This window comes from Bombina bombina, chromosome 7, assembly GCF_027579735.1.
Source record: "Bombina bombina isolate aBomBom1 chromosome 7, aBomBom1.pri, whole genome shotgun sequence".
Classification (NCBI taxonomy): Eukaryota; Metazoa; Chordata; class Amphibia; order Anura; family Bombinatoridae; genus Bombina; species Bombina bombina.
Genome location: NC_069505.1, coordinates 56,979,279 through 57,006,971, shown reverse-complemented (window position 1 = coordinate 57,006,971; position 27,693 = coordinate 56,979,279). Strand labels below are relative to the sequence as shown.

The 27,693-nt window shown below is 42.0% G+C and overlaps 1 protein-coding gene across 3 annotated transcripts in view; it reads left to right on the top strand.

Annotated features, from left to right (window-relative positions):
• ATG2A (autophagy related 2A) overlaps positions 1-27,693 on the top strand; it is a 514,214-nt gene that overhangs the window by 282,301 nt on the left and 204,220 nt on the right. For all 3 annotated transcript variants that reach the window (XM_053720124.1, XM_053720123.1, XM_053720125.1), the window contains exons 20-21: positions 9,872-10,017; positions 10,115-10,265. In XM_053720124.1, the coding sequence (XP_053576099.1) occupies positions 9,872-10,017; positions 10,115-10,265 (297 nt within the window). The remainder of the gene's footprint in view (positions 1-9,871; positions 10,018-10,114; positions 10,266-27,693) is intronic.

Sequence of the window (27,693 nt, the reverse complement as noted above, 5' to 3'; positions counted from 1 at the left end):
ATTTCCTCGGCTCGAAGAGTCTCTGAGTTATCTGCCTTACATTGTGATTCTCCTTATCTGATTTTCCATTCAGACAAGGTAGTTCTGCGTACTAAACCTGGGTTTTTACCTAAGGTAGTTTCTAACAGGAATATCAATCAGGAGATTGTTGTTCCATCATTATGTCCTAATCCTTCTTCAAAGAAGGAACGACTTTTGCATAATCTGGACGTAGTCCGTGCCCTGAAGTTCTATTTACAGGCAACTAAAGATTTTCGTCAAACTTCTTCCCTGTTTGTCGTTTACTCTGGACAGAGGAGAGGTCAAAAAGCTTCGGCAACCTCTCTCTCCTTTTGGCTTCGTAGCATAATACGTTTAGCCTATGAGACTGCTGGACAGCAGCCCCCTGAAAGAATTACAGCTCATTCCACTAGAGCTGTGGCTTCCACCTGGGCCTTTAAGAATGAGGCCTCTGTTGAACAGATTTGCAAGGCTGCGACTTGGTCTTCGCTTCACACCTTTTCAAAATTTTACAAATTTGACAATTTTGCTTCTTCGGAAGCTGTTTTTGGGAGAAAGGTTCTACAGGCAGTGGTTCCTTCCGTTTAAGTTCCTGCCTTGTCCCTCCCATCATCCGTGTACTTTAGCTTTGGTATTGGTATCCCATAAGTAATGGATGACCCGTGGACTGAATACACTTAACAAGAGAAAACATAATTTATGCTTACCTGATAAATTTATTTCTCTTGTAGTGTATTCAGTCCACGGCCCGCCCTGTCTTTTTTAAGGCAGATCTAAATTTTAATTAAAACTCCAGTCACCACTGCACCCTATGGTTTCTCCTTTCTTGTCTTGTTTCGGTCGAATGACTGGATATGACATGTGAGGGGAGGAGCTATATAGCAGCTCTGCTTTGGGTGATCCTCTTGCAACTTCCTGTTGGGAAGGGAATATATCCCATAAGTAATGGATGACCCGTGGACTGAATACACTACAAGAGAAATAAATTTATCAGGTAAGCATAAATTATGTTTTTACTACAGAGCAGCCTCTGGATTTATAGACTTAAGGCTATGGGAAATGGGGGGGGGGTCTTAGACCCTCTGCGCCTCGCATACTTGTGCTGCTATTCTGTGATGGTCTTAGATAATTTTAACTAAGGCCCTTCTATCTTCACAGGACCTCAGGAGGAAGAGTGGACCTTTTGACACTGTGAGTTTCTCATGCTGTTCCTCAGCATGGAGGTAAGTGCAGTCTTTTTTTCTGGGGCTCTGCACTGAAAAAAGGAAGAGTTGCATATCTCAGAACTGACTGTGCTTTAACTTTTTATGTCAGGGGCTATGGATTAAGGCTTCCTTTCGCCAGTATGCCGATCCTCATTAGTGTAAGAAAAAGGAATAAGAACCGACATAGAGCTTATGTTATCCAGACACTCTAGCATGACTGAAATTAGCCTAGAAGCTGGGATTCTCTTTTTAATGTATTGGGGAATTCATGGAGAAGGGCTGACGCTGGGAGAGTACCGGAGTTGGTAGGAGGTTAGTTCCTAATGGACTCCGGTGTTTTTGGCCTGTATTGGGTGTTTTCATGTTTTCCCGGGTTCTGCCGCCCACTAAGGGCGGGGCATTGTATTCGCACGCTTTAGTGCAGTTGTTGCTGATAGTGTTCCGGCTGCCATTACGGCTCCTAAGTACGCTTGTTCCTGCTAATCGCACACACGATCTTAGGCACGCCGGGTCAGTGGAGGCAGGTAGGAGCCGCAGCAGAGTTATTTTTCTGTTTTTTCTGTTGTGACAGTGTCCTCCTGCACGGAGTGTGGAATATCACTTACAACCATATTTCTGCTTATGTGATTTCAAGTAACAGTTACTTTAAAGAAACAGTGCACACTTTGTTTTGTTTTTTTTAGGTATATATTGGGGGCTGATATAAATATTTTTTTCTGCCACTCGACCAAGTTAGCTAGTTTTTCTACTTCTGTTATCATGGATGATCTAGAACAAAGTACCTGTCCTATGTGTTTAGATGCCATTGTGGAACCTCCCGTTACGCTTTGTCCCTCATGTACTGAGAGGGCCTTACAGTGTAAAGAGCAGATTTTCTTTAATAAAAATATGTCTAAAGAATGTTCTCAACCTGATGAGATTCAGGGTATGCCGCAACTTTCTCCCCAAGCGTCACAGCCAAACGTCAGCTCAGGCGACGCCGTGCTCTTCGGCGGCATCTGCCTCGTTTACTCTGCAGGATATGGCTGCAGTTATGTCATCCACTCTTATAGAAGTTTTATCTAAGTTGCCAGTGCTGCAAGGCAAACGTAGTAGGAAAGAGGCCCATATGGTCCCTGTGACTTCTGATGCTTTGATGGCGATCTCCAATGTACCCTCCCAGGCTTCTGAATTGGGGGGTATGGAGGCTTTGTCTGAGGGGGAACTGTCTGATTCAGGAAGTGCTTTACCCCAGACAGATTTGGACCTGATGTCCTTCGGATTTAAACTTGAACACCTCCGTCTGTTACTACGAGAGGTCCTGGTAACTCTGGACCACTGTGATTATATTGTAGTCCCGCCAGAGAAATTGAGTAAGATGGACAGATATTTGGAGGTCCCTTCTTATTCTGACGTTTTTCCGGTTCCTAAGAGAATTTTGGAAATTATTGCTAGGGAATGGGAAAGACCGGGTATACCATTCTCCCCTTCTCCTATTTTTAAAAAGATGTACCCTATAGCTGACACCATTTGGGACTCTTGGCAGACGGTCCCTAAGATGGAGGGAGCTATCTCTACCCGGGCTAAGCGTACGACTATCCCTATTGAGGACAGTTGTGCCTTCAAAGACCCCATGGATAAGAAGTTGGAGGGTCTTCTCAAGAAGCTATATGTTCATCAAGGGTCTCTATTGCAACCGATGGCCTGCATTGTAACAGTCACAACTGCGGCTGCCTTTTGGTTTGATGCCCTAGAGGAGTCTCTCAGGACTGAGAACTCTTTGGAGGAGATTCAGGATAGAATTAAGGCTCTTAAATTGGCTAATTCTTTTATTACGGATGCCGCCTTTCAGATCACCAAGTTGGCGGCTAAGAATTCATGATTTTCCATCTTGGCTCGAAGAGCTTTATGGTTAAAATCTTGGTCTGGGGATGTGTCCTCAAAGTCCAAGCTCTTAGCTATCCCTTTCAAGGGAAAGACCCTATTCGGGCCTGATTTGAAAGAGATCATTTCTGACATTACGGGAGGTAAGGGTCACCTACTCCCTCAAGATAAGACATCTAAGCAGAGGGGACGACAGAGTAATTTTCGCTCCTTTCGAAATTTCAAAGGTGTCCCCTCTTCCTCTTCTGCTAAACAGGAAGGGAATTATGCACAAGCCAAGTCCACCTGGAGACCCAACCAGGCTTGGAACAAGGGTAAACAACCCAAGAAACCCGCTACTGCTACCAAAACAGCATGAAGGGGCGGCCCCCAATCTGGGACCGGATCTAGTAGTGGGCAGACTTTCTCTCTTTGTCCAGGCTTGGATGAGAGACGTTCAGGATCCCTGGACATTAGAAATCGTGTCTCAAGGGTATCAGTTGGAGTTCAAAAATTCCTTCCCAAGGGGAAGGTTTCTTCTTTCACGATTGTCTGTAGACCAGATAAAAAGAGAGGCGTTCTTACGTTGTGTAAAAGACCTCTCCACTATGAGAATAATTTTTCCCATTCCAAAACAGGGGCAGGGGTTTTACTCAAATCTTTTTGTGGTTCCCAAAAAAGAGGGAACGTTCCGACCCATTTTAGATCTCAAGAGTCTAAACAAGTTTTTCAGAGTTCCATCCTTCAAGATGGAGACTATTCGGACAATTCTTCCATTGATCCAGGAGGGTCAATATATGACTACCGTGGATTTAAAGGATGCATATCTTCATATTCCTATCCACAGAGATCATCACAAGTTCCTAAGGTTTGCTTTTCTGGACAAACATTTTCAGTTCATGGCCCTTCTTTTCGGGCTGGCCATGGCACCCAGGATCTTCACGAAGGTTCTAGGGTCTCTGCTGGTGGTTCTCAGGCCGCGGGGCATTGCAGTTGCGCCTTATCTGGATGATATTCTGATCCAGGCGTCATCTTATCAGCTGACACGGTCTCATACCGACATTGTTCTATCCTTTCTAAGGACTCACGGGTGGAAGGTGAATCTAGAAAAGAGTTCACTAATTCCACAGACAAGGGTTCCTTTCCTGGGAACTCTGATAGACTCTATATCCATGAAAATCTTTTTGACAGAAGTCATAAAGTTAAAGATTCTGAATACATGCCGATCCCTTCAGTCCAATCCTCAGTCCAATCCATCAGTGGCTCAGTGCATGGAGGTAATTGGATTGATGGTGGCAGCAATGGACATCATTCAGTTTGCTCGTTTTCATCTCAGACCTCTACAACTGAGCATGCTCGGACAGTGGAATGGATATTATGCAAATTTGTCTCCTCAGATCTGGATCAGGAGACAAGGGACTCTCTTCTTTGGTGGTTGTCGCCGGATCATCTGTCCCAAGGGACCTGTTTCCGCAGACCCTCATGGGTGATAGTGACAACAGACGCCAGCCTACTAGGATGTGGTGCAGTCTGGAATTCCCTGAAGGCTCAGGGTGTGTGGAATCGGTCGGAGTCTCTACTTTCCATCAATATTCTGGAGTTGAGAGCAATATTCAATGCGCTTCAGGCGTGGCCTCAGTTGGCTTCGGCCAAATTCATCCGATTTCAGTCGGACAACATCACGACTGTGGCTTACATCAATCATCAGGGAGGAACAAGGAGTTCCTTAGTGATGACAGAAGTATTCAAGATAATTTTGTGGGCGGAGGCTCACTCTTGTTATCTATCAGCATACATCCCAGGAGTAGACAACTGGGAAGCGGATTTTTTGAGCAGACAGACGTTTCATCTGGGGGAATGGGAACTCCATCCGGAGGTCTTTGCCATCCTGATTCTGAGATGGGGCAGGCCGGAGCTGGATCTTATGGCATCTCGTCAGAATGCCAAGCTCCCGAGATACGGATCCAGGTCCAGGGATCCTCAGGCCGAACTGATAGATGCCTTGGCAGTGCCTTGGTCGTTCAACCTAGCTTATGTGTTTCCACCGTTTGCTCTCCTTCCCCGGGTGATTGCTCGGATCAAACAGGAGAGGGCTTCAGTGATTCTCATCGCTCCTGCGTGGCCTCGCAGGACTTGGTATGCCGATCTGGTGGACATGTCCTCTCTGCCACTGTGGAAGCTTCCATTGAGGCAGGACCTTCTCATTCAGGGACCCTTCCATCATCCGAATCTAATTTCTCTGCAGCTGACTGCTTGGAGATTGAACGCTTAATTTTATCTAAGCGAGGGTTCTCTGATTCGGTCATTGATACCTTGATTCAGGCACGCAAGCCTGTTACTAGAATGATTTACCATAAGATATGGCGTAAATATCTTTATTGGTGCGAATCCAAGGGTTACTCATGGAGTAAGATCAGGATTCCTAGGATTTTGTCCTTTCTTCAAGAAGGATTGGAGAAAGGGTTATCATCAAGTTCCTTAAAAGGACAGATTCCTGCTTTATCTATTTTGTTACACAAACGTCTGGCAGATATTCTGGATGTTCAATCTTTTTGTCAGGCTCTGACTAGGTTCAGGCCTGTGTTTGGACCTATTGCTCCTCCTTGGAGTTTGAATTTAGTTCTTAAGGTTCTTCAAGGGGTTCCGTTTGAACCTATGCATTCCATAGATATTAAGTTATTATCTTGGAAGGTTTTAATTTTGGTTGCTATTTCTTCTGCTCGCAGAGTTTCTGAGCTTTCAGCATTACAATGTGATTCTCCTTACCTTATTTTTCATTCCGATAAGGTAGTGTTGCGTACCAAACCTGGTTTTCTTCCTAAGGTTGTTTCCAACAAAAATATTAATCAGGAAATTATTGTTCCTTCATTGTGTCCTAATCCTTCTTCTAAGAAGGAGCGTCTGTTACATAACTTGGACGTTGTCCGTGCTCTGAAGTTTTACTTGCAGGCGACTAAAGAATTTCGTCAATCATCTTCATTATTTGTTGTCTTTTCTGGGAAACGTAGGGGCCAGAAAGCTATGGCTACCTCTTTTTCTTTCTGGCTGAAGAGTATCATCTGTTTGGCATATGAGACTGCTGGACAGCAGCCTCCTGAAAGAATTACGGCTCATTCTACTAGGGCTGTGGCTTCCTCATGGGAATTTAAAAACGATGCTTCTGTTGAACAGATTTGCAAGGCTGCAACTTGGTCGTCTCTTCACACTTTTTCCAAATTTTACAAATTTGACACTTTTGCCTCGTCCGAGGCTGTTTTTGGGAGAAAGGTTCTTCAAGCAGTGGTGCCTTCCGTTTAGGTTCCTGTCTTGTCCCTCCCTTTCATCCGTGTCCTATAGCTTTGGTATTGTATCCCATAAGTAAGGATGAAATCCGTGGACTCGTCATATCTTGTAAAAGAAAAGGAAATTTATGCTTACCTGATAAATTTATTTCTTTTACGATATGACGAGTCCACGGCCCACCCTGTCAATTTTTAAGACAGGTCTTTGTTTTTGTTAAACTTCAGTCACCTCTGCACCTTGGCTTTTCCTTTCTCTTCCTAACTTCGGTTGAATGACTGGAGTGGGAGGGAAGGGAGGAGCTATATATACAGCTCTGCTGTGGTGCTCTTTGCCTCCTCCTGCTGACCAGGAGGCGATATCCCATAAGTAAGGATGAAATCCGTGGACTCGTCATATCGTAAAAGAAATAAATTTCCTTTTTTTTATCTGCTTATCATATAAGTGTAATTAAGTGCTTTATCTCTTTACAAAATAAATATTTTACAATCATTTAACACTGTTATTAGTACAATTGTTTTTTTAAATCGGAAGCCATTGAGGGATACACCCCTTTAGAAACCTGCAGAAATGCCCTCTGTGGTAGATGCAAAATAAGATTGTGCTCTGAGCTAACTAGTCGCTGTAGAATGTTGCTACCATACTTAACATGACACGGTAGCTACAAATGTTCTGCCATTGGTGTGACGGATCAGCATTTAAACATGAGCATTAGAATCAAGTACCTCTCAAACAATAACCATATTAAATAAATATTCGCAGTAAGCACCAATCTGCACAGCAAGTCATAGAAAACTCACAGGTATAAAGATACAAACTTAACCCTCATCAGGGTTTAAACATCTCTATTCTCACCCAGAGTAAACATATTGCAGCAATAAATACCATTATGTAATGACGGGGGGGAAGGGGTGGGAATGGGAAGAGAAATGGGGAGAGAAGGGTATCCGCCTTCAACCAATCTAGGATAACCAGAAAGGTGCTAGTGTAATGTTACCATAAACTATATGGGGGCGGTATAGGTGCGAGAGGACCTGATTCTGTGAGACTTTATTTTCACTCAACAGTGATTCAATTAATTAAAAATTGTCTATTCAGAGCTCTGAATAGATTATATTGCCAGTCTATATCCTTTGGGATATGTTTGAAATGATTATATCCCTTTAAATGTATTTGTTAGTGCTCAGATCAGAGATGCCTCCATAACATAAGTGACATGTTACTATCAGCGGGTCTTTCATGCTGTTTCCGGATGCCTACATGTAAGGCATCCAGCAACAGTGCAGTAACAGTAACTGTGTAATACAATCACTGTGGCAGCCAATCACAGTGACTGTATACTTTAAAAGTAGCCTAGATACCAGCATGCTGCAATGCATGCTGGTATCAGGCACAGTGGCCAATCACTGGAGGCTTCAAGAGTTCAATGATGCTCAGAAAAGTGGCCCATGGTCACTTAAAATCTAAGCACATTTTAGCTTTAACCCTTTCCTGCCAGGGCTAAAGTGTCTACATCAGAACAACTGTTCCGATGTAGAAAAATTGAAATCACGCGATCGTGCACACGATCGCGAGATTTAAATTATTGGATCGGGTCTGGGGGGCGTCCCTATAACGCTAGCAACGCCCTCCAGACCGCGATCAAATCCAGGAAGCACAGAAGGCTTCAAGACAGCCGTTGGCTATGACGTTCTATTCCGTCATAACGGCTCTAAAACCCAGTTTAATTATGACGGAATAGAACGGCATTAAAAGGTTAAACCAATAATTCCATCTTTGTAGTATATGGCCTATATTTGCTATAAATTACCTGGAAACCTAGACATATGGGGTATTGTTAAAATCAGAACAACATAGTAAATTTTGCTGGAGGTATTTTTGTTTCGCTACACTAGTTATGTAGAAATAGTTTTTTTGTTATTTTATGTACCCATATACGGTATCATAAGAAAGTCCTGTTTGTCTGTTAGAATACGGTGTATAATATGTATTGGTGCGAGCGGATAATTAAGGTGAAACCAATAGTGAGCAAAATCGCCTGTGTCATTTAAGAACAAAAAAAACCTAGGTCCTTAAGGGGTTAAGCAATTTTTTCTATTTACCTCTATATTCAAATGTTCTTAATTCTCTTGGTATAGTTTTGTTTTTAAAGCATACTTCTGTAGGCTCAGGATCTGCAGCGCACTACTGGCAGCGATTTGGTGATTGGTGGCTACACATATGTCTCTTGTCAATGGCTCACCATATGTATTCAGCTAGTTTCCAGTATTTTATTGCTGCTCTGGAGTTGATGTTGAATTATGTGTTTAACCCCTTTGTAGTTGTTAATTATCTATATCTGCAGCCTGGTATTAACAATGAATGAGAGATACTGAACGGCCTTATTTCTCCTCCATTATATTTGGTGCTTAATAAATACAAGAAAAGATAATGTCTAATTATTTTTGAGATGGGTGAAAGCTCTCTAATACCTTCTCCTTTTTAAAAAAGAATCTTTGTTTTTTTTAAAGAGACAGCGAACGCCTTGAGATTTGTATATAACGTGTTTAGCTATGTGTTAATGAAACAACATTGCAATATATTTTCATTATTTATTTTGGCCCTTTTTATGTAGTTTTAGCTCTGACAATTGAGCAATTTCTAATTCTCAGAACTTGAAATGCACCTGCTGATTTCTTGAGGCTAACCCTGCTACATATATGTCCCTAATTGGCTTTAACAAATAACTGCAAAACAATGCCCTTTATACTAACTTTATGACACTAGCCTTGTTGTAGGCAGACTAAAGCTCTGATTGGCTCCCCCCAAATAAGGTAAATAGTGAGTGGAGTTTGGCTATTGAACAACAATTGCAGGAAAAAGGATGTTAATTTGTTTTAAAAACGTTAAGACTTGGCTGATATGTTCTATAGCAATACAAAATAAATATTTTGTAATTACAACAGGTTTTCTGTCCCTTTAATGCACTTGTAATAATTATTTCACGCTAGTTTTAAAGCTTTCCATCTCAATATTTAACCAGAGTGCCTTTAAAGGGACACAAAACCCCTCTAAAAAATAGTTTTTTGATCGGATGCTGCATACAATTTCAAACAACTTCTATTATCAAATCTGCTTTGTTCTTTTGGCATCCTTTGTTGATGACTAATCCTAGGTGGGCTCAGTAGCTGTGAGCTAGCTGCTGATTGGTTATGCCATTGCTGCTCCTAACCCTACCTAGGGTTTACCCTTTAACAAAGGATACCAAGAGAACAAAACAAATTAGATAAAAGGGGTCAATTGGACAGTTGTTTACATTTGCAAAATCTGTCTGAATGAAGAAACATTTTTTACTGTCCTTTTAAGCCTGGTATTTGCTGACTTTATGCTTGAAGCAGACAACTCCAGACTTTTACTTCAGTTTTTCACATAATTTTCCTTGTTCTTATTTTTCTCTTTTTCTCTCCGTTAACTCATTTTCCACTACTGCCACTCATTACCTCTCATGTCCCCTCGCGCACCTATCAATCCCCTGACATCTCATTGGTTTCCTACATTCCTGCCAGACTCCGATTCCGAGGATGAAGACTCCCATTTCTACTCTGTGGATGAGTTAGCAAGAGCCAGGAAGAGCTCTCAAGAAGGCCACAGTTTCTTCTCTGCATCTATCACCATTCTGAAGGGACGAGTCACTGCGTGGACTGAGACAAAGGTCATTACCAGTACTTTGTTGTTTACTTTTCCCGCTGATGTTTCCTTCTTTGTTCTTCTCTTTACCCTGAAGCGTTCCCTCTTTTTTTCCCATTCAGTGTGAAGGGGGTAAGCGATTGGATGGTCACCATGGTGAAGTAGTTCTAGATGTGGAGAATGGTCAGATCTTCAGTGTATCTAAATACAGAGGAAAAGGAGACCTCAGTTACTTGTGTATAGAGTCTGACAGCGTATCCCTCAGTCACAAAGGTAATAATGTCCCCAAATAACCAATTACTGTGTCACCATTAGAGGTGGCCAATGCAGATGGTTGTTTTGTATATGTCACTGGGAGAAATGACAACCTAGTAACTTAATGATGTGTAAATATCACTGTGTTGTCATCTATATATCTCTTTGTAAGAATCTGGCTCCCTTATACAGACATTCTTATGGAAAAATGTAATGTTCTATTATTTCCCTTTCAAATTAAGTGCTTGAACAATTGTAACTCTTTGCAGGGATAATTACATATTCGTGTTAGCCAAGGCCTAATTTTAAGGTACCTGAGGCTCCCTGGCACCTGGGTTTGTTGAGCCCTGGTGTAGTTTAAAAACTGAACACAAAACCGCATACCTGTATATTTTTGTGACTTCATAAAATGCCCTCTCATTACACCTGCATTTTTAACCATTTATCCTTAAACAAGTATAACCTGCAACCTAGTCTATTTTATCATTCAGTTCCAAAGAAAGCAAATCATTATTGATATATGCTGCTTAAAGTGACAGTGTACACTAATATTTTCTCCACTTTAATATTTTCCCAGTTATCCATTTTACCTACTGGAGTGTATTATATTGTTTACAAATAGCTCCTTCACCTTAATTGGCTCATTTGAAATAGCTGATTTTGTCTATTGTATCCCCACCAATACAGAACATTTCTGAATTTAAGTTCTGGTTACACAAAAAATATGTAAACAAGAAGATTTAGCTAAAATAATGCTCCCAGTTTGTGTCTGTGACAGAGTGGTACTAAAGTGATAATTTTCCATTGTTCTCTCACGATGATCTAAACCTCGCAGTTTCAGACATGGTTTTTCTCGCTGACCCTAGCAGGGGCTGCCTTGTTGGAATTATTGTAAAAAAGGGTCAGTCCCTGCGAGTAGCGAGATGTCTCCTATGGAAAGTAATGGAGCTCTCTTCGTACCATGGAGCGAATTTAGCAGTGAGCAAGGGGCGCACTTTCTGCATATAGCATCTTACAATTACCTGTATTTTCGTATGCATGTGTTTGACTATTAGGGTTATAAGTATTTTCGGTGTTTTGAGAAAAGCTCACCATCTTTTAGTTGGCGAGAAAAAACTGTGATTTGTAGTGCGAAAATCAGAATTACGCTGGTATTATAAATACAAATTTGCTTTTTGCACATCCCGTGTATTTAAATGACGATTTATGCTGTGCATATTTAATACAATTTATTCCTGAGTAATTTACGTACACATTTTACGTTTTTGATCAATTAAGATTTTTGGTGGAAAATTTTGTTACAATTTTTGATGCACCATAACAATACAATTTTTTCCTGCGCATTTTTGAGCGAATGGTTGTTATTTGTTTAGTAAGCTTTTTAAAGCACAAATTTTATTGTGCACATAACATACGAAAATGCAGTATATGCCCCTTAGCGAGACGCTCTGTTTTCAGGGTAATAAGTGGCTTTAGATCATTCCGCCAGGGAAATAGAATTACTGGCAGCATTCGTTAATATTCTCACCAGCCCAGAGAGCTTTAGATTATCGAACCCTAAGTATTGGAATTAAGTAAACAGTAAAAAAAAAGATAAGGAGGACAGATAAGATTATGAGGTATGTTTTCCCTGCTAGCTCAACCCATTTAATGGGGTTGTAGTTTCAGTTAGCAGTAACAGTTATTTTTTTTTTTTTTTGAATATCTTTATTAATTCCAGCAACAACAGAGAAAAAAAAGTAAATACATGTCAAGTTGTATTTCATTGTGCCATGCAAGGCCTTCATACATATACAAAAACAGAAATATAAAGAATAACAATAGTGAGTGATACCAAGCAAACATAACAAGACAAGTAAATACTAATACCTGACTTTTAGAATCTGATCAATTATATCGCTGGAAATTTTATAAATATTTAAACCACTAATGAACCGGGGGAAAGAAGAAAGGAAAAGAAAAGAAGAGAGAAAAAAAAAAAAAAATAATCTATACTATACACTTTCTCTCTCTCTCCCCCCTCCCACCCCCTCTGCCCACCCCCCACCTCTCTTACTAGCCCCACCTCTTCTCTTTCTCTACTTATTATTTCACAATTACAATTTCATAATGTTATCTCCCAGGGACCCGATATCCATGTTGACGGGAATACTTCTAATATAACCAATTCCAAGAAAGCTATAGAATTTAAGAAGGGTTGTAAAATACGTCTTTGAATCTGTAATGGGTAAGAAATAATTAGTGGAGACCAATCCAGAAGAAAGGCCCTGACCTTACGTTCAGCTATAAATTTAGTATGAAAGGATTCAAATAAAATTTGGAACTGGATTTCTTTAAGGAACCCTGTGATTCTAGGAGCTGTATGATCTTTCCAGCCTTTAGTGATTAACTGTCTCGCAATTATAATAATTGTGTTAAATATCTTTATCACCCTCTTAGGGCGTAACTCAGCATTAGTTAGAAAAACTACCTCATCAGCCGTGAATGGTGCCATATCTCTATAGATTTTACTATACCAGAATCTTATCTTTTGCCAATATTGTTGAATCTTTGGACAAGACCAAAACATATGGAGAATATCCGCCCTATCCATGGAACATCTTGGGCAGGCATAATTCTGAGAAGGATAGAATCTGGCCATTTTATCTGGGGAAAGATAATAATTATTGACTAATTTTAGGTGCGCTTCTTTCCATGATATGGAAACTTGTAATTTTTCTAACTCTGTGAAGCTTCGCTCAATCCTGTTCTCCTCTAATTCTGGCAAATATTTCTTCCAGAAGTTATGTAGTTTATCTACGCATAATTCACCCTGTCTAGCCAGAAGGATATCGTAGATCAATGATATCGAAGACTGACCCAGAGAGAATTGCCGGATAATATTTTTAATGTCCATCCAATCCCTTAGAAATTCAGAATTCCATTTTTGTGTAAATATATAATGCCGTAGTTGAAAATAAGCAAATAGATTCGAACAATGTAAATTAAACCTTTGAAATAATAATTCTGAGGGTAATAACTGATTATCATCAAATAACTGATAAACATAAGTCAGTCCAGCTTCGGCCCATAATCTAAACACTCTCTGATTTATGCCCGGAGTAAATTCAGGATTACCTACTATAGGGAGATATTCCGAAAAAAATGGGGAGATTTTTAATATTCGACAAATTTTTTGCCAAGCTATAATAACATTTTTAAGGGAAATTAGTTTACTAAGATTTGAAGGTAACTTTAGTACCGGGCAATGGAGAACAGCTTTCAATGAGAAAGGGGAGATCAGGAATGATTCTAGCTCTGTTGTCACGAACAGTTATTTCATATGCAAAATTATACCTAACGGTGCAAATCCCCATACATTTTACACTCTGCAACTGGTTTAGCAAATCATTGTAAACACATTAAGGAGAAACCAATTTTACTGTATACTGTAAATTTAATGTGTAGCTTTCAACCGTGTACTTCAGCTAGGCAGAGGGGCTAAGATTAAAGGGACACTGAACCCAATTTTTTTCTTTCGTGATTCAGATTGAGTATGACATTTTAAGCAACTTTCTAATTTACTCCTATTATCAAATTTTCTTCATTCTCTTGGTATCTTTATTTGAAATGCAAGAATGTAAGTTTAGATGCCAGCCCATTTTTGGTGAACAACCTAGTTTGTTCTTGCTGATTGGTGGATAAATTCATCCACCAATAAAAAAGTGCTGTCCAGAGTATGGAACAAAAAAAAGCTTTAATGCCTTCTTTTTCAAATAAAGATAGCAAGAGAAGGAAGAATAATTGATAATAGGAGTAAATTAGAAAGTTGCTTAAAATTGACTGCTCTATCTGAATCACAAAAAAAAAAATTTGGGTTCAGTGCCCCTTTAAGAAAAAGAAATCCACTTTGTGATCTTACTAAAAATATAGTGTAGGATGCTCACCAGACAATTCAACACCATTTTCATATTGTTTGGTGACTCAAGGCTGTTAAAGTAAATTCAAAATATTATATTTTACTGTACAGCGAATGTCACATATATAAAAGTGATCCTTATATTTGTTTATTTCAAATAGGTAAAAATATATCTGAAAAACTACTCATACCCAATTCTCTAAAGCTCTTATGGCTTGTGAGATTCTCTAAGAAACCTCACCAGTACTATAAAACCCCTGTTGTAAATTCTGTAAAGACAGTTTTTACCTTGAGAGCAGTGCGTCTCACCAAGGGGTTGTTCCTTGCTTTTAAGTATATGAAGCCGATGTATTACATTACAATAGGGCTCACAGAACATCATCATTTAAAAATTGTATAAAATGAACAAATTAAATATTGAATTAAAAATGTGCAGTAAAATAATTGTATGGTTTAATTTCAATAAACATTCTTCTGTAGAAAATTCTTATATATGAAAAAATGTAATTTCATATTGAAATTATTCAGGAAAAAAAATGATGTATGGTACATGGTAGAAATCGTAATAAAACTACACTGCACATTGATCTCACAAACTAAAAGGTGGGGAAATTGTGTCTAAATTGTGCCTTATAGGAAAACACCTGTTTGGTGATTGTAAGATTCACTGCTGAAAACGGTAATCTGGTTTGTACTGGCTGCTGGATTTCATTTTTAAATTGCACCCGCTGCTCCTTGCTAATTTTACTATACCCAGTGAAGTTTCTTTTTCCAGCAAACTCTATTATTTTCTATGGGAGACATCTCTCTGGGACAGCCCCTTTTTCTTTCACACAGGTGGTGAGAGTCCATGGTCCATTACTACTGTGAATAACTCTTCCTGACCACTAGGAGGAGGCTAAGATTCCCAAATTCCAAGAGCCCTATAAAACCTCTCCCACCTCTATGATTACTAGTCTTGTCTTTGCCGCAGCTGGAGGTAGGTGAAGAATGAAGGTGCTCCAGATGTTTTACTATGAGAGGGGTTCAAGACTGAGTTGAGGCCCATTTTCCTCTGAGTGCTGCTGTTTGATAAAGGGATGTTTTGGGAGAATTGGGTAGGGGCACAATTACACCTTATGGGACTTAGTCACAAGCCTGCCACAGGCGTCAACGGAGCATGTCCTTTGCCTCCTCCTGTTGGGACATCAGTATACTCCTATTCCATTTCCTCTGCTATGTTTCAGCACTGGTTTGGCTTTCTATGGCATTTCATTTATCTTCCAGTAGTTGGGCACCTGTGGGTAAGTACTTTTCTTTTTCAAGATACGATGAGTCCACGGATTTCATCCTTACTTATGGGATTACGCCTCCTGGTCAGCAGGAGGAGGCAAAGAGCACCACAGCAGAGCTGTATATATAGCTCCTCCCTTCCCTCCCACCCCAGTCATTCTCTTTGCCTGTGTTAGTGATAGGAAGAGGTAAAGTGAGGTGTTAGTTTAGATTCTTCAATCAAGAGTTTATTATTTTTAAAATGGTGCCAAAGTGTGCTATTTCTCCAACATAGGTGTGTCCGGTCCACGGCGTCATCCTTACTTGTGGGATATTCTCTTCCCCAACAGGAAATGGCAAAGAGCCCAGCAAAGCTGGTCACATGATCCCTCCTAGGCTCCGCCTACCCCAGTCATTCTCTTTGCCGTTGTACAGGCAACATCTCCACGGAGATGGCTTAGAGTTTTTTAGTGTTTAACTGTAGTTTTTATTATTCAATCAAGAGTTTGTTATTTTAAAATAGTGCTGGTATGTACTATTTACTCTGAAACAGAAAAGAGATGAAGATTTCTGTTTGTATGAGGAAAATGATTTTAGCAACCGTTACTAAAATCCATGGCTGTTCCACACAGGACTGTTGAGAGGAATTAACTTCAGTTGGGGGAACACTGAGCAGTCTTTTGCTGCTTGAGGTATGACACATTCTAACAAGACGATGTAATGCTGGAAGCTGTCATTTTCCCTATGGGATCCGGTAAGCCATTTTTATTCAGACAGTAAATAAGGGCTTCACAAGGGATTATTAAGACTGTAGACATTTTCTGGGCTAAATCGATCATATTTTCACATATTTAGCCTTGAGGAATCATTTAATCTGGGTATTTTTTGTAAAATAATATCGGCAGGCACTGTTTTTGACACCTTATTCTATAGGGGCTTTCCCTAATCTTAGTCAGAGCCTCATTTTCGCGCCGGTATGGCGCACTTGTTTTTGAGAAAAGCATGACATGCAGCTGCATGTGTGTGGAGCTCTGATACATAGAAAAGTCTTTCTGAAGGCGTCATTTGGTATCGTATTCCCCTTTGGGCTTGGTTGGGTCTCAGCAAAGCAGATTCCAGGGACTGTAAAGGGGTTAAATATAAAAACGGCTCCGGTTCCGTTATTTTAAGGGTTAAAGCTTCCAAATTTGGTGTGCAATACTTTTAAGGCTTTAAGACACTGTGGTGAAATTTTGGTGAATTTTGAACAATTCCTTCATACTTTTTCGCAATTGCAGTAATAAAGTGTGTTCAGTTTAAAATTTAAAGTGACAGTAACGATTTTATTTTAAAATGTTTTTTGTGCTTTGTTATCAAGTTTATGCCTGTTTAACATGTCTGAACTACCAGATAGATTGTGTTCTGACTGTGGGGAAGCCAAGGTTCCTTCTCATTTAAATAGATGTGATTTATGTCATAAAAAATCTAGTAAAAATGATGCCCAAGATGATTCCTCAAGTGAGGGGAGTAAGCATGGTACTGCATCATCCCCTCCTTCGTCTACACCAGTCTTGCCCATACAGGAGGCCCCTAGTACATCTAGCGCGCCAATACTCCTTACTATGCAACAATTAACGGCTGTAATGGATAATTCTATCAAAAACATTTTAGCCAATATGCCCACTTATCAGCGAAAGCGCGACTGCTCTGTTTTAGAAAATACTGAAGAGCATGAGGACGCTGATGATATTGTTTCTGAAGGGCCCCTACACCAGTCTGAGGGGGCCAGGGTGGTTTTGTCTGAGGGAGAAATTTCAGATTCAGGAAAAATTTCTCAACAAGCTGAACCTGATGTGATTACTTTTAAATTTAAGTTGGAACATCTCCGCGCTCTGCTTAAGGAGGTGTTATCCAATTTGGATGATTGTGATTATCTGGTCATTCCAGAAACACTATGTAAAATGGACAAGTTCCTAGAGGCCCCGGGGCCCCCCGAAGCTTTTCCTATACCCAAGCGGGTGGCGTACATTGTTAATAAAGAATGGGACAGGCCCGGTATACCTTTCGTACCTCCCCCCATATTTAAAAAATTGTTTCCTATAGTCGACCCCAGAAAGGACTTATGGCAGACAGTCCCCAAGGTCGAGGGGGCGGTTTCTACTCTAAACAAGCGCACCACTATACCCATAGAAGATAGTTGTGCTTTCCAAGATCCTATGGATAAAAAATTAGAAGGTTTGCTAAAAAAGATGTTTGTTCAGCAAGGTTACCTTCTACAACCAATTGCATGCATTGTCCCTGTCACTACAGCCGCGTGTTTCTGGTTCGATGAGCTAGAAAAGGCGATTATTAGTAATTCTTCTTCTTATGAGGAGATTATGGACAGAATTCGTGCTCTTAAATTGGCTAATTCTTTCACCCTAGACGCCACCTTGCAATTGGCTAGGTTAGCGTCGAAAAATTCTGGGTTTGCTATTGTGGCGCGCAGAGCGCTTTGGTTAAAATCTTGGTCAGCGGATGCGTCTTCCAAGAACAAATTGCTTGACATTCCTTTCAAGGGGAAAACACTGTTTGGCCCTGACTTGAAAGAGATTATCTCTGATATCACTGGGGGCAAGGGCCACGCCCTTCCTCAGGATAGGTCTTTCAAGGCCAAAAATAAACCTAATTTTCGTCCCTTTCGCAGAAACGGACCAGCCCCAAGTGCTACGTCCTCTAAGCAGGAGGGTAATACTTCTCAAGCCACTCCAGCCTGGAGACCAATGCAAGGCTGGAACAAAGGAAAGCAGGCCAAGAAACCTGCCACTGCTCCCAAGACAGCATGAGATGCGGGCCCCCGATCCGGGACCGGATTTGGTGGGGGGCAGACTCTCTCTCTTCACTCAGGCTTGGGCAAGAGATGTTCTGGATCCTTGGGCGCTAGAAATAGTCTCCCAAGGTTATCTTCTGGAAGTGATTCATCCTGTTCCATTAAAAGAACGAGGGATGGGGTTCTACTCCAATCTGTTCGTAGTTCCCAAAAAAAGAGGGAACGTTCAGACCAATCTTAAATCTCAAGATCCTAAACAAGTTTCTCAAGGTTCCATCGTCCAAAATGGAAACCATTCGAACAATCCTTCCATCCAGGAAGGTCAATTCTTGACCACGGTGGATTTTAAGGATGCGTATTTACATATTCCTGTCCACAAGGAACATCATCGGTTCCTAAGGTTCGCATTCCTGGACAAGCATTACCAGTTCGTGGCGCTTCCTTTCGGATTAGCCACTGCTCCAAGGATTTTCACAAAGGTACTAGGGTCCCTTCTGGCGGTGCTAAGACCAAGGGGCATTGCTGTAGTACCTTACTTGGACGACATTCTGATTCAAGCGTCGTCCCTTCCTCAAGCAAAGGCTCACACGGACATAGTCCTGGCCTTTCTCAGATCTCACGGATGGAAAGTGAACGTGGAAAAGAGTTCTCTATCTCCGTCGACAAGAGTTCCCTTCTTGGGAACAATAATAGACTCCTTAGAAATGAGGATTTTTCTGACAGAGACCAGAAAAACAAAACTTCTAACTCTTGTCGGATACTTCATTCCGTTCCTCTTCCTTCCATAGCGCAGTGCATGGAAGTGATAGGTTTGATGGTAGCGGCAATGGACATAGTTCCTTTTGCGCGCATTCATCTAAGACCATTACAACTGTGTATGCTCAGTCAGTGGAATGGGGACTATACAGTCTTGTCTCCGAAGATACAAGTAAATCAGAGGACCAGAGACTCACTCCGTTGGTGGCTGTCCCTGGACAACCTGTCACAAGGGGTGACCTCCCGCAGACCAGAGTGGTCATTGTCACGACCGACGCCAGTCTAATGGGCTGGGGCGCGGTCTGGGGATCCCTGAAAGCTCAGGGTCTTTAATCTCGGGAAGAATCTCTTCTACCGATAAATATTCTGGAACTGAGAGCGATATTCAATGCTCTCAAGGCTTGGCCTCAGCTAGCGAGGGCCAAGTTCATACGGTTTCAATCAGACAACATGACGACTGTTGCGTACATCAACCATCAGGGGGGAACAAGGAGTTCCCTGGCGATGGAAGAAGTGACCAAAATCATTCTATGGGCGGAGACTCGCTCCTGCCACCTGTCTGCAATCCACATCCCAGGAGTGGAAAATTGGGAAGCGGATTTTCTGAGTCGTCAGACATTGCATCCGGGGGAGTGGGAACTCCATCCGGAACTCTTTGCCCAAATCACTCAACTGTGGGGCATTCCAGACATGGATCTGATGGCCTCTCGTCAGAACTTCAAGGTTCCTTGCTACGGGTCCAGATCCAGGGATCCCAAGGCGACTCTAGTAGATGCACTAGTAGCACCTTGGACCTTCAAACTAGCTTATGTATTCCCGCCGTTTCCTCTCATCCCCAGGCTGGTAGCCAGGATCATTCAGGAGAGGGCGTCGGTGATCTTGATAGCTCCTGCGTGGCCACGCAGGACTTGGTATGCGGATCTGGTGAATATGTCATCGGCTCCACCATGGAGGCTACCTTTGAGACGAGACCTTCTTGTTCAAGGTCCGTTCGAACATCCGAATCTGGTCCCACTCCAGCTGACTGCTTGGAGATTGAACGCTTGATCTTATCAAAGCGAGGGTTCTCAGATTCTGTTATTGATACTCTTGTTCAGGCCAGAAAGCCTGTAACTAGAAAAATTTACCACAAAATTTGGAAGACATATATCTGTTGGTGTGAATCTAAAGGATTCCCTTGGGACAAGGTTAAGATTCCTAAGATTCTATCCTTCCTTCGAGAAGGATTGGAAAAAGGATTATCTGCTAGTTCCTTGATGGGACGGATTTCTGCCTTGTCTGTGTTACTTCACAAAAAGCTGGCAGCTGTGCCAGATGTTTATGCCTTTGTTCAGGCTCTGGTTAGAATCAAGCCTGTTTACAAACCTTTGACTCCTCTTTGGAGTCTCAACTTAGTTCTTTCAGTTCTTCAGGGGGTTCCGTTTGAACCCTTACATTCCGTTGATATTAAGTTATTATCTTGGAAAGTTTTGTTTTTGGTTGCAATTTCTTCTGCTAGAAGAGTTTCAGAATTATCTGCTCTGCAGTGTTCTCCTCCTTATCTGGTGTTCCATGCAGATAAGGTGGTTTTTACGTACCAAAAGTTGTTTCTAACAAAAACATTAACCAGGAGATAGTCGTGCCTTCTCTGTGTCCGAAACCAGTTTCGAAGAAGGAACGTTTGTTGCACAATTTGGATGTTGTTCGCGCTCTAAAAATCTATTTAGATGCTACAAAGGATTTTAGACAAACATCTTCCTTGTTTGTTGTTTATTCTGGTAAAAGGAGAGGTCAAAAAGCAACTTCTACCTCTCTCTCCTTTTGGTTTAAAAGCATCATCAGATTGGCTTACGAGACTGCCGGACGGCAGCCTCCTGAAAGGATCACAGCTCTTTCCACTAGGGCTGTGGCTTCCACATGGGCCTTCAAGAACGAGGCTTCTGTTGATCAGATATGTAGGGCAGCGACTTGGTCTTCACTGCACACTTTTACCAAATTTTACAAGTTTGATACTTTTGCTTCTTCTGAGGCTATTTTTGGGAGAAAGGTTTTGCAAGCCGTGGTGCCTTCCATTTAGGTGACCTGATTTGCTCCCTCCCTTCATCCGTGTCCTAAAGCTTTGGTATTGGTTCCCACAAGTAAGGATGACGCCGTGGACCGGACACACCGATGTTGGAGAAAACAGAATTTATGTTTACCTGATAAATTACTTTCTCCAACGGTGTGTCCGGTCCACGGCCCGCCCTGGTTTTTTAATCAGGTCTGATAATTTATTTTCTTTAACTACAGTCACCACGGTATCATATGGTTTCTCTTATGCAAATATTCCTCCTTAACGTCGGTCGAATGACTGGGGTAGGCGGAGCCTAGGAGGGATCATGTGACCAGCTTTGCTGGGCTCTTTGCCATTTCCTGTTGGGGAAGAGAATATCCCACAAGTAAGGATGACGCCGTGGACCGGACACACCGTTGGAGAAAGTAATTTATCAGGTAAACATAAATTCTGTTTTTACTATAGGGTGTAGCCGTATTCCTTGTCAGCCTCTAGAGTAGAGCTACAGGTGGCTTTAAGACAATGGGAACTTGCAGGGTTTTAGCCTCACTGCGCCTCCCATACTTGTGATGCCCTTCTATTGATGGTCTTAGAGAGTTTTAACTAAGACCCTTCTGTCTTCACAGGTTCCCAGGAGGAAGAGAAGAACCTCTTGATACTGTGAGACTTTCATGCTGTTACTCAGCATAGAGGTAAGTGCAGTCTCTTATTTCTGGGGCTCTGCAGCATATCTCAGAATTGGCTGTACTCTGTCTTTCTGTTGACAGTGTGTGGGTTATCATTGTATAAAAGAAGGAATGTGAACCGACGCATTAATATGTTTCTCTCAGGACCTTTTGGCATTTGATAAACTAGCCTAGAAACGCTGGGATGTTTATTTAGGGGTACGCTGGACTTGTATCTGTCTATTTACAGATTCTAGGTATGATGCTGGGAGTAGTGCCGGAATCGGGTATAATGGACTCTGGTGCATGGCGGTGTTTAACTTTTTTTACCGGGATGTGTTGTTTGCCGCCCACAAAGGGCGGGGCTTAGTATTCGTGCGCTTAGCCGCGCAGTTGTTGCTAACAGTGATCCGATCGACAGCAAGGTTCCTTACGGCTCCTAAGTCCACTTGTTTCTGTAATCTCACAAGCGGTCTTAGGCACGCTGCTCTCGATGGGATAGTCTTGGTCACGTGGAGGCAGGTAGAAGCTGTGGCGAGGTGACTGTTTGTTGTCCGGAGTGCAAGTATTTTTCTTTTCACTAAAAACAGTGTCCGCTTGCAGAGAGTGTGAGTTGTATAGATAAACACGCAGTTTCCTCTCTGTTTATTTTAATTTATCACGTATTGGCCTTTGACACTTGAACAAGTTTGTTTTTTAAAGGCACAGTGCACTCTCTTTTGTTATCATATTAGGCTGATTATCTGTTGTAATTATCATTACCACGTCCAAGCTAGCTTTTTGTTTATTGTTGTCATGGAGGACATTGAACAAAGTACATGTTCTATGTGTTTAAATGCCATTGTGGAACCCCCTGTTACTTTTTGTCCCTCATGCATTGAGAGGGCATTATAGTTTAGAGAGCAGATTTTCTTTAATAAAAGTATATCTAAGGATTTTTCTCAGACTGATGAGATTCAGAGTATGCTGCAACTTTCTCCCAAAGCGTTACAGCCTTTAACGCCCGCTCAGGCGACGCTGTGTTCTTCAACTGCGCCTGCTGCGTTCACCCTGCAGGATATTGCTGCCGTTATGTCATCTACTCTTTCAGAGGCGTTATCTGCTTTGCCAGTGCTGTAAGGCAAACGCAGTAGGAGAGAGGCCCCTGTGGTCCATGCGACTTCTGATGCATTGATGGCGATTTCCGATGTACCCTCCCAGGGCTCTGAATTGGGGGGTATGGAGGCTCTGTCTGAGGGGGAACTTTCTGACTCAGAAAGTGCATTGCCCCCGACAGATTCGGACGTGATGTCTTACAGGTTTAAGCTTGAACACCTCCGCCTATTACTCCGGGAGGTTTTGGTGACTCTGGACGACTGTGATTCTATTGTGGTCCCTCCAGAGAAATTGAGTAAGATGGACAGATATTTAGAGGTCCCTTATTCTGACGTTTTCCCTGTTCCTAAGAGAACTTCGGAAATTATTGCTAAGGATGGGAGAGACCGGGTATTCCGTTCTCCCCTTCTCCTATTTTCAAGAAAATGTACACTTGTTTTCCATCTTAGCAAGCAGAGCCTTATGGTTAAAATCTTGGTCTGCGGATGTTTCATCTAAATCTAAGCTTTTGGCTATTCCTTACAAGGGAAAAAGACCCTGTTCGGGCCTGACTTGAAGGAGATTATTTCTGACATTACGGGAGGCAAGGGTCACCTCCTCCCTCAAGATAAAACGTCCAAACAGAGGGGGGCGACAGAGTAATTTTCATTCCTTTCGAAATTTCAAGCGAGTCCCCTCTTCCGCTAAACAGGAAGGGAACTATTCACAAGCAAAATCCATCTGGAGACCCAACCAATCGTGGAACAAAGGTAAACAATCCAAGAAGCCAGCTGCTGCTACCAAGTCAGCATGAAGGGTCGGCCCCTGATCCTGGACCGGATCTAGTAGGGGGCAGACTTTATCACTTTGTCCAGGCTAGGATAAGAGATGTTCAAGATCCTTGGACACTAGAAATTGTGTCTCAGGGGTATCAGCTGGAGTTCCTAAATTCTTCCCCCAGAGGAAGGTTCCTTCTTTCTCGATTATCTGTCGACCAGATAAAAAGAGAGGCGTTCTTACGTTGTGTAGGAGACCTCTTTTCCATGGGAGTCATATGTCCCGTCCCAATACAGGAACAGGGGCAAGGGTTTTACTCCAATCTGTTTGTAGTTCCCAAAAAGGAGGGAACGTTCAGGCCCATTTTAGACCTCAAATGTCTAAACAATTTTCTCAGAGTTCCATCCTTCAAGATGGAAACTGTTCGGACCATTCTTCCATTGATCCAGGAGGGTCAATTTATGACTACCGTGGATCTAAAGGATGCATATCTTCATGTTCCTATCCACAGAGATCATCACAAGTTCCTGAGGTTTGCTTTTCTAGTCAAACATTTTCAGTTTGTGGCTCTTCCTCTCGGTCTGGCCACGGCGCCCAGAATTTTCACAAAAGTTCTGGGGTCTCTGCTGGCGGTTCTAAGACCGCGGGGATGGCGCCTTATCTGGACGATATTCTGATCCAGGCGTCTTATCAGCTAGCAAAGTCTCATACCGACATTGTTCTGTCCTTTCTGAGGACTAACGGGTGGAAAGTGAATCTGGAAAAGAGTTTGCTAGTTCCACAGACAAGGGTTCCTTTCTTGGGAACTCTAATCGACTCTTTGTCCATGAAGATTTTTTTGACGGAGGTCAGAAAATTAAAAATTCTAAATACATGCAGAACTCTTCAGTCCAATCCTCGGCCTTCAGTGGCTCAGTGCATGGAGGGAATTTGATTGATGGTAGCAGCAATGGACATCGTTCCGTTTGCTCGTTTTCATCTCAGACCTCTGCAACTGAGCATGCTCAGACAGTGGAATGGAGATTACACAAATTTGTCTCCTCAGATACATCTGGATCAGGAGACGAGGGACTCTCTTCTATGGTGCTTTCGCAGACCCTCATGGGTGATAGTGACAACAGACGCCAGCCTGATAGGATGGGGAGCAGTCTGGAACTCCTTGAGGGCTCAGGGTGTATGGTCTCAATCGGAGTCTCTACTTCCCATCAATATACTAAAGTTGAGAGCAATATTCAATGCACTTCAGGCTTGGCCTCAGTTGGCTTCGGCCAAGTTCATCAGATTCCAGTCGGACAACATTACGACTGTAGCTTACATCAATCATCAGGGAGGAACAAGGAGTTCCTTAGCGATGTCAGAAGTAGCCAAGATAATTCAGTGGACGGAGGCTCACTCTTGTTATCTGTCAGCAGTCCACATTCCAGGAGTGGAAAACTGGGAAGCGGATTTTCTGACTTTTCATCCGGGGGAATGGGAACTCCATCCGGAGGTATTTGCCAATCTGACTCTCAGATGGGGCAGGCCGGAGTTTGATCTTATGGCGTCTCATCAGAATGCAAAGCTTCCGAGATACTGGTCCAGCGATCCCCAGGCCGAAGATAGATTCCTTGGCAGTGCCTTGGTCGTTCAACCTAGCTTATGTTTTCCCTCCATTTGCTCTCCTTCCCCGGGTGATTGCTCGAGTCAAACAGGAAAGGGCTTTGGTGATCCTCATCGCTCCTGCGTTTCCTCCAAGGACTTGGTATGCTGATCTGGTGGAAATGTCATCTCAACCACCATGGAAACTTCCATTGAGGGAAGACCTTCTCATTCAGGGACCCTTCCATCATCCGAATCTAATTTCTCTGCAGCTAACTGCTTGGAGATTGAACGCTTGATTTTATCTAAGCGGGGGTTCTCTGATTCGGTTATTGATACCTTGATTCAGGCACGTAAGCCTGTTACTAGAAAGATTTACCATAAGATATGGCGTAAATATCTTTTTTGGTGCAAATCCAAGGGCTACTCATGGAGTAGGATTAGGATTCCCAGGCTTTTATCTTTTCTCCAAGAAGGATTGGAGAAAGGGTTGTCAGCAAGTTCCTTAAAGGGACAGATTTCTGCTTTGTCTATTTTGCTTCACAAGCGTCTGGCAGATGTTCCAGATGTTCAATCTTTTTGTCAGGCTCTGATTAGAATCAGGCCTGTGTTTAGACCAATTGCTCCTCCTTGGAGTTTGAATTTAGTTCTTCAAGGGGTTCTGTTTGAACCTATGCATTCCATAGATATTAGGTTGTTATCTTGGAAAGTTTTGTTTTTGGTTGCAATTTCTTCTGCTCGAAGAGTATCTGAGCTTTCAGCTTTACAATGTGATTCTCCTTATCTTATTTTCCATTCTGATAAGGTGGTGTTACGTACCAAACCTGGTTTCCTTCCTAAGGTTGTTTCTAATAAGAATATTAATCAGGAAATTGTTGTTCCTTCCCTGTGTCCTAATCCTTCTTCTAAGAAGGAGCGACTTTTACATAATTTGGACGTGGTCGGTGCCTTGAAGTTTTACTTACAGGCCACTAAGGATTTTCTTCAATCATCTTTTTTGTTTATCGTTTTTTCAGGGAAACGTAGGGGTCAGAAAGCTACAGCTACCTCTCTTTCTTTTTGGTTGAAGAGTATCATCCGTTTTGCATATGTGACTGTTGGACAGCAGCCTCCGGAACGAATTACGGCTCATTCCACTAGGGCTGTGGCTTCCTCATGGGCATTCAAAAATGATGCTTCAGTTGAACAGATTTGCAAAGCTGCAACTTGGTTGTCTCTTCACACTTTTTCCAAATTTTCAAAATTCGATACTTTTGCCTCGTCTGAGGCTGTTTTTGGGAGAAAAGTTCTTCAAGCAATAGTGCCTTCCGTTTAGGTTCCCTGTCTAATCCCTCCCTTTTCATCCGTGTCCTATAGCTTTGGTATTGTATCCCACATGTAAGGATGAAATCCTTGGACTCATCATATCTTGTAAAAGAAAAGGGAAATTTATTCTTACCTGATAAATTTCTTTTATTTTACGATACGACGAGTTCACGGCCCACCCTGTTTCTCCAACATAGGTGTGTCCGGTCCACGGCGTCATCCTTACTTGTGGGATATTCTCCTCCCCAACAGGAAATGGCAAAGAGCCCAGCAAAGCTGGTCACATGATCCCTCCTAGGCTCCGCCTACCCCAGTCATTCTCTTTGCCGTTGTACAGGCAACATCTCCACGGAGATGGCTTAGAGTTTTTTAGTGTTTAACTGTAGTTTTTTCATTATTCAATCAAGAGTTTGTTATTTTCAAATAGTGCTGGTACGTACTATTTACTCAGAAACAGAAAAGAGATGAAGAATTCTGTTTGTATGAGGAAAATGATTTTAGCAACCGTAACTAAAATCCATGGCTGTTCCACACAGGACTGTTGAGAGCAATTAACTTCAGTTGGGGGAACAGTTTGCAGTCTCTTGCTGCTTGAGGTATGACACATTCTAACAAGACGATGTAATGCTGGAAGCTGTCATTTTCCCTATGGGATCCGGTAAGCCATGTTTATTACGATTGTAAATAAGGGCTTCACAAGGGCTTATTTAAACTGTAGACTTTTTCTGGGCTAAATCGATTGATTATTAACACATATTTAGCCTTGAGGAATCATTTTATCTGGGTATTTTGATATAATAATATCGGCAGGCACTGTTTTAGACACCTTATTCTTTAGGGGCTTTCCCCAAGCATAGGCAGAGTCTCATTTTCGCGCCGGTGTTGCGCACTTGTTTTTGAGAGGCATGGCATGCAGTCGCATGTGAGAGGAGCTCTGATACTTAGAAAAGACTTCTGAAGGCGTCATTTGGTATCGTATTCCCCTTTGGGTTTGGTTGGGTCTCAGCAAAGCAGATACCAGGGACTGTAAAGGGGTTTAAAGCTCAAAACGGCTCCGGTTCCGTTATTTTAAGGGTTAAAGCTTCCAAAATTGGTGTGCAATATTTTCAAGGCTTTAAGACGCTGTGGTGAAAATTTGGTGAATTTTGAACAATTCCTTCATGTTTTTTCGCAATTGCAGTAATAAAGTGTGTTCAGTTTAAAATTTAAAGTGACAGTAACGGTTTTATTTTAAAACGTTTTTTGTACTTTCTGATCAAGTTTATGCCTGTTTATCATGTCTGAACTACCAGATAGACTGTGTTCTGAATGTGGGGAAGCCA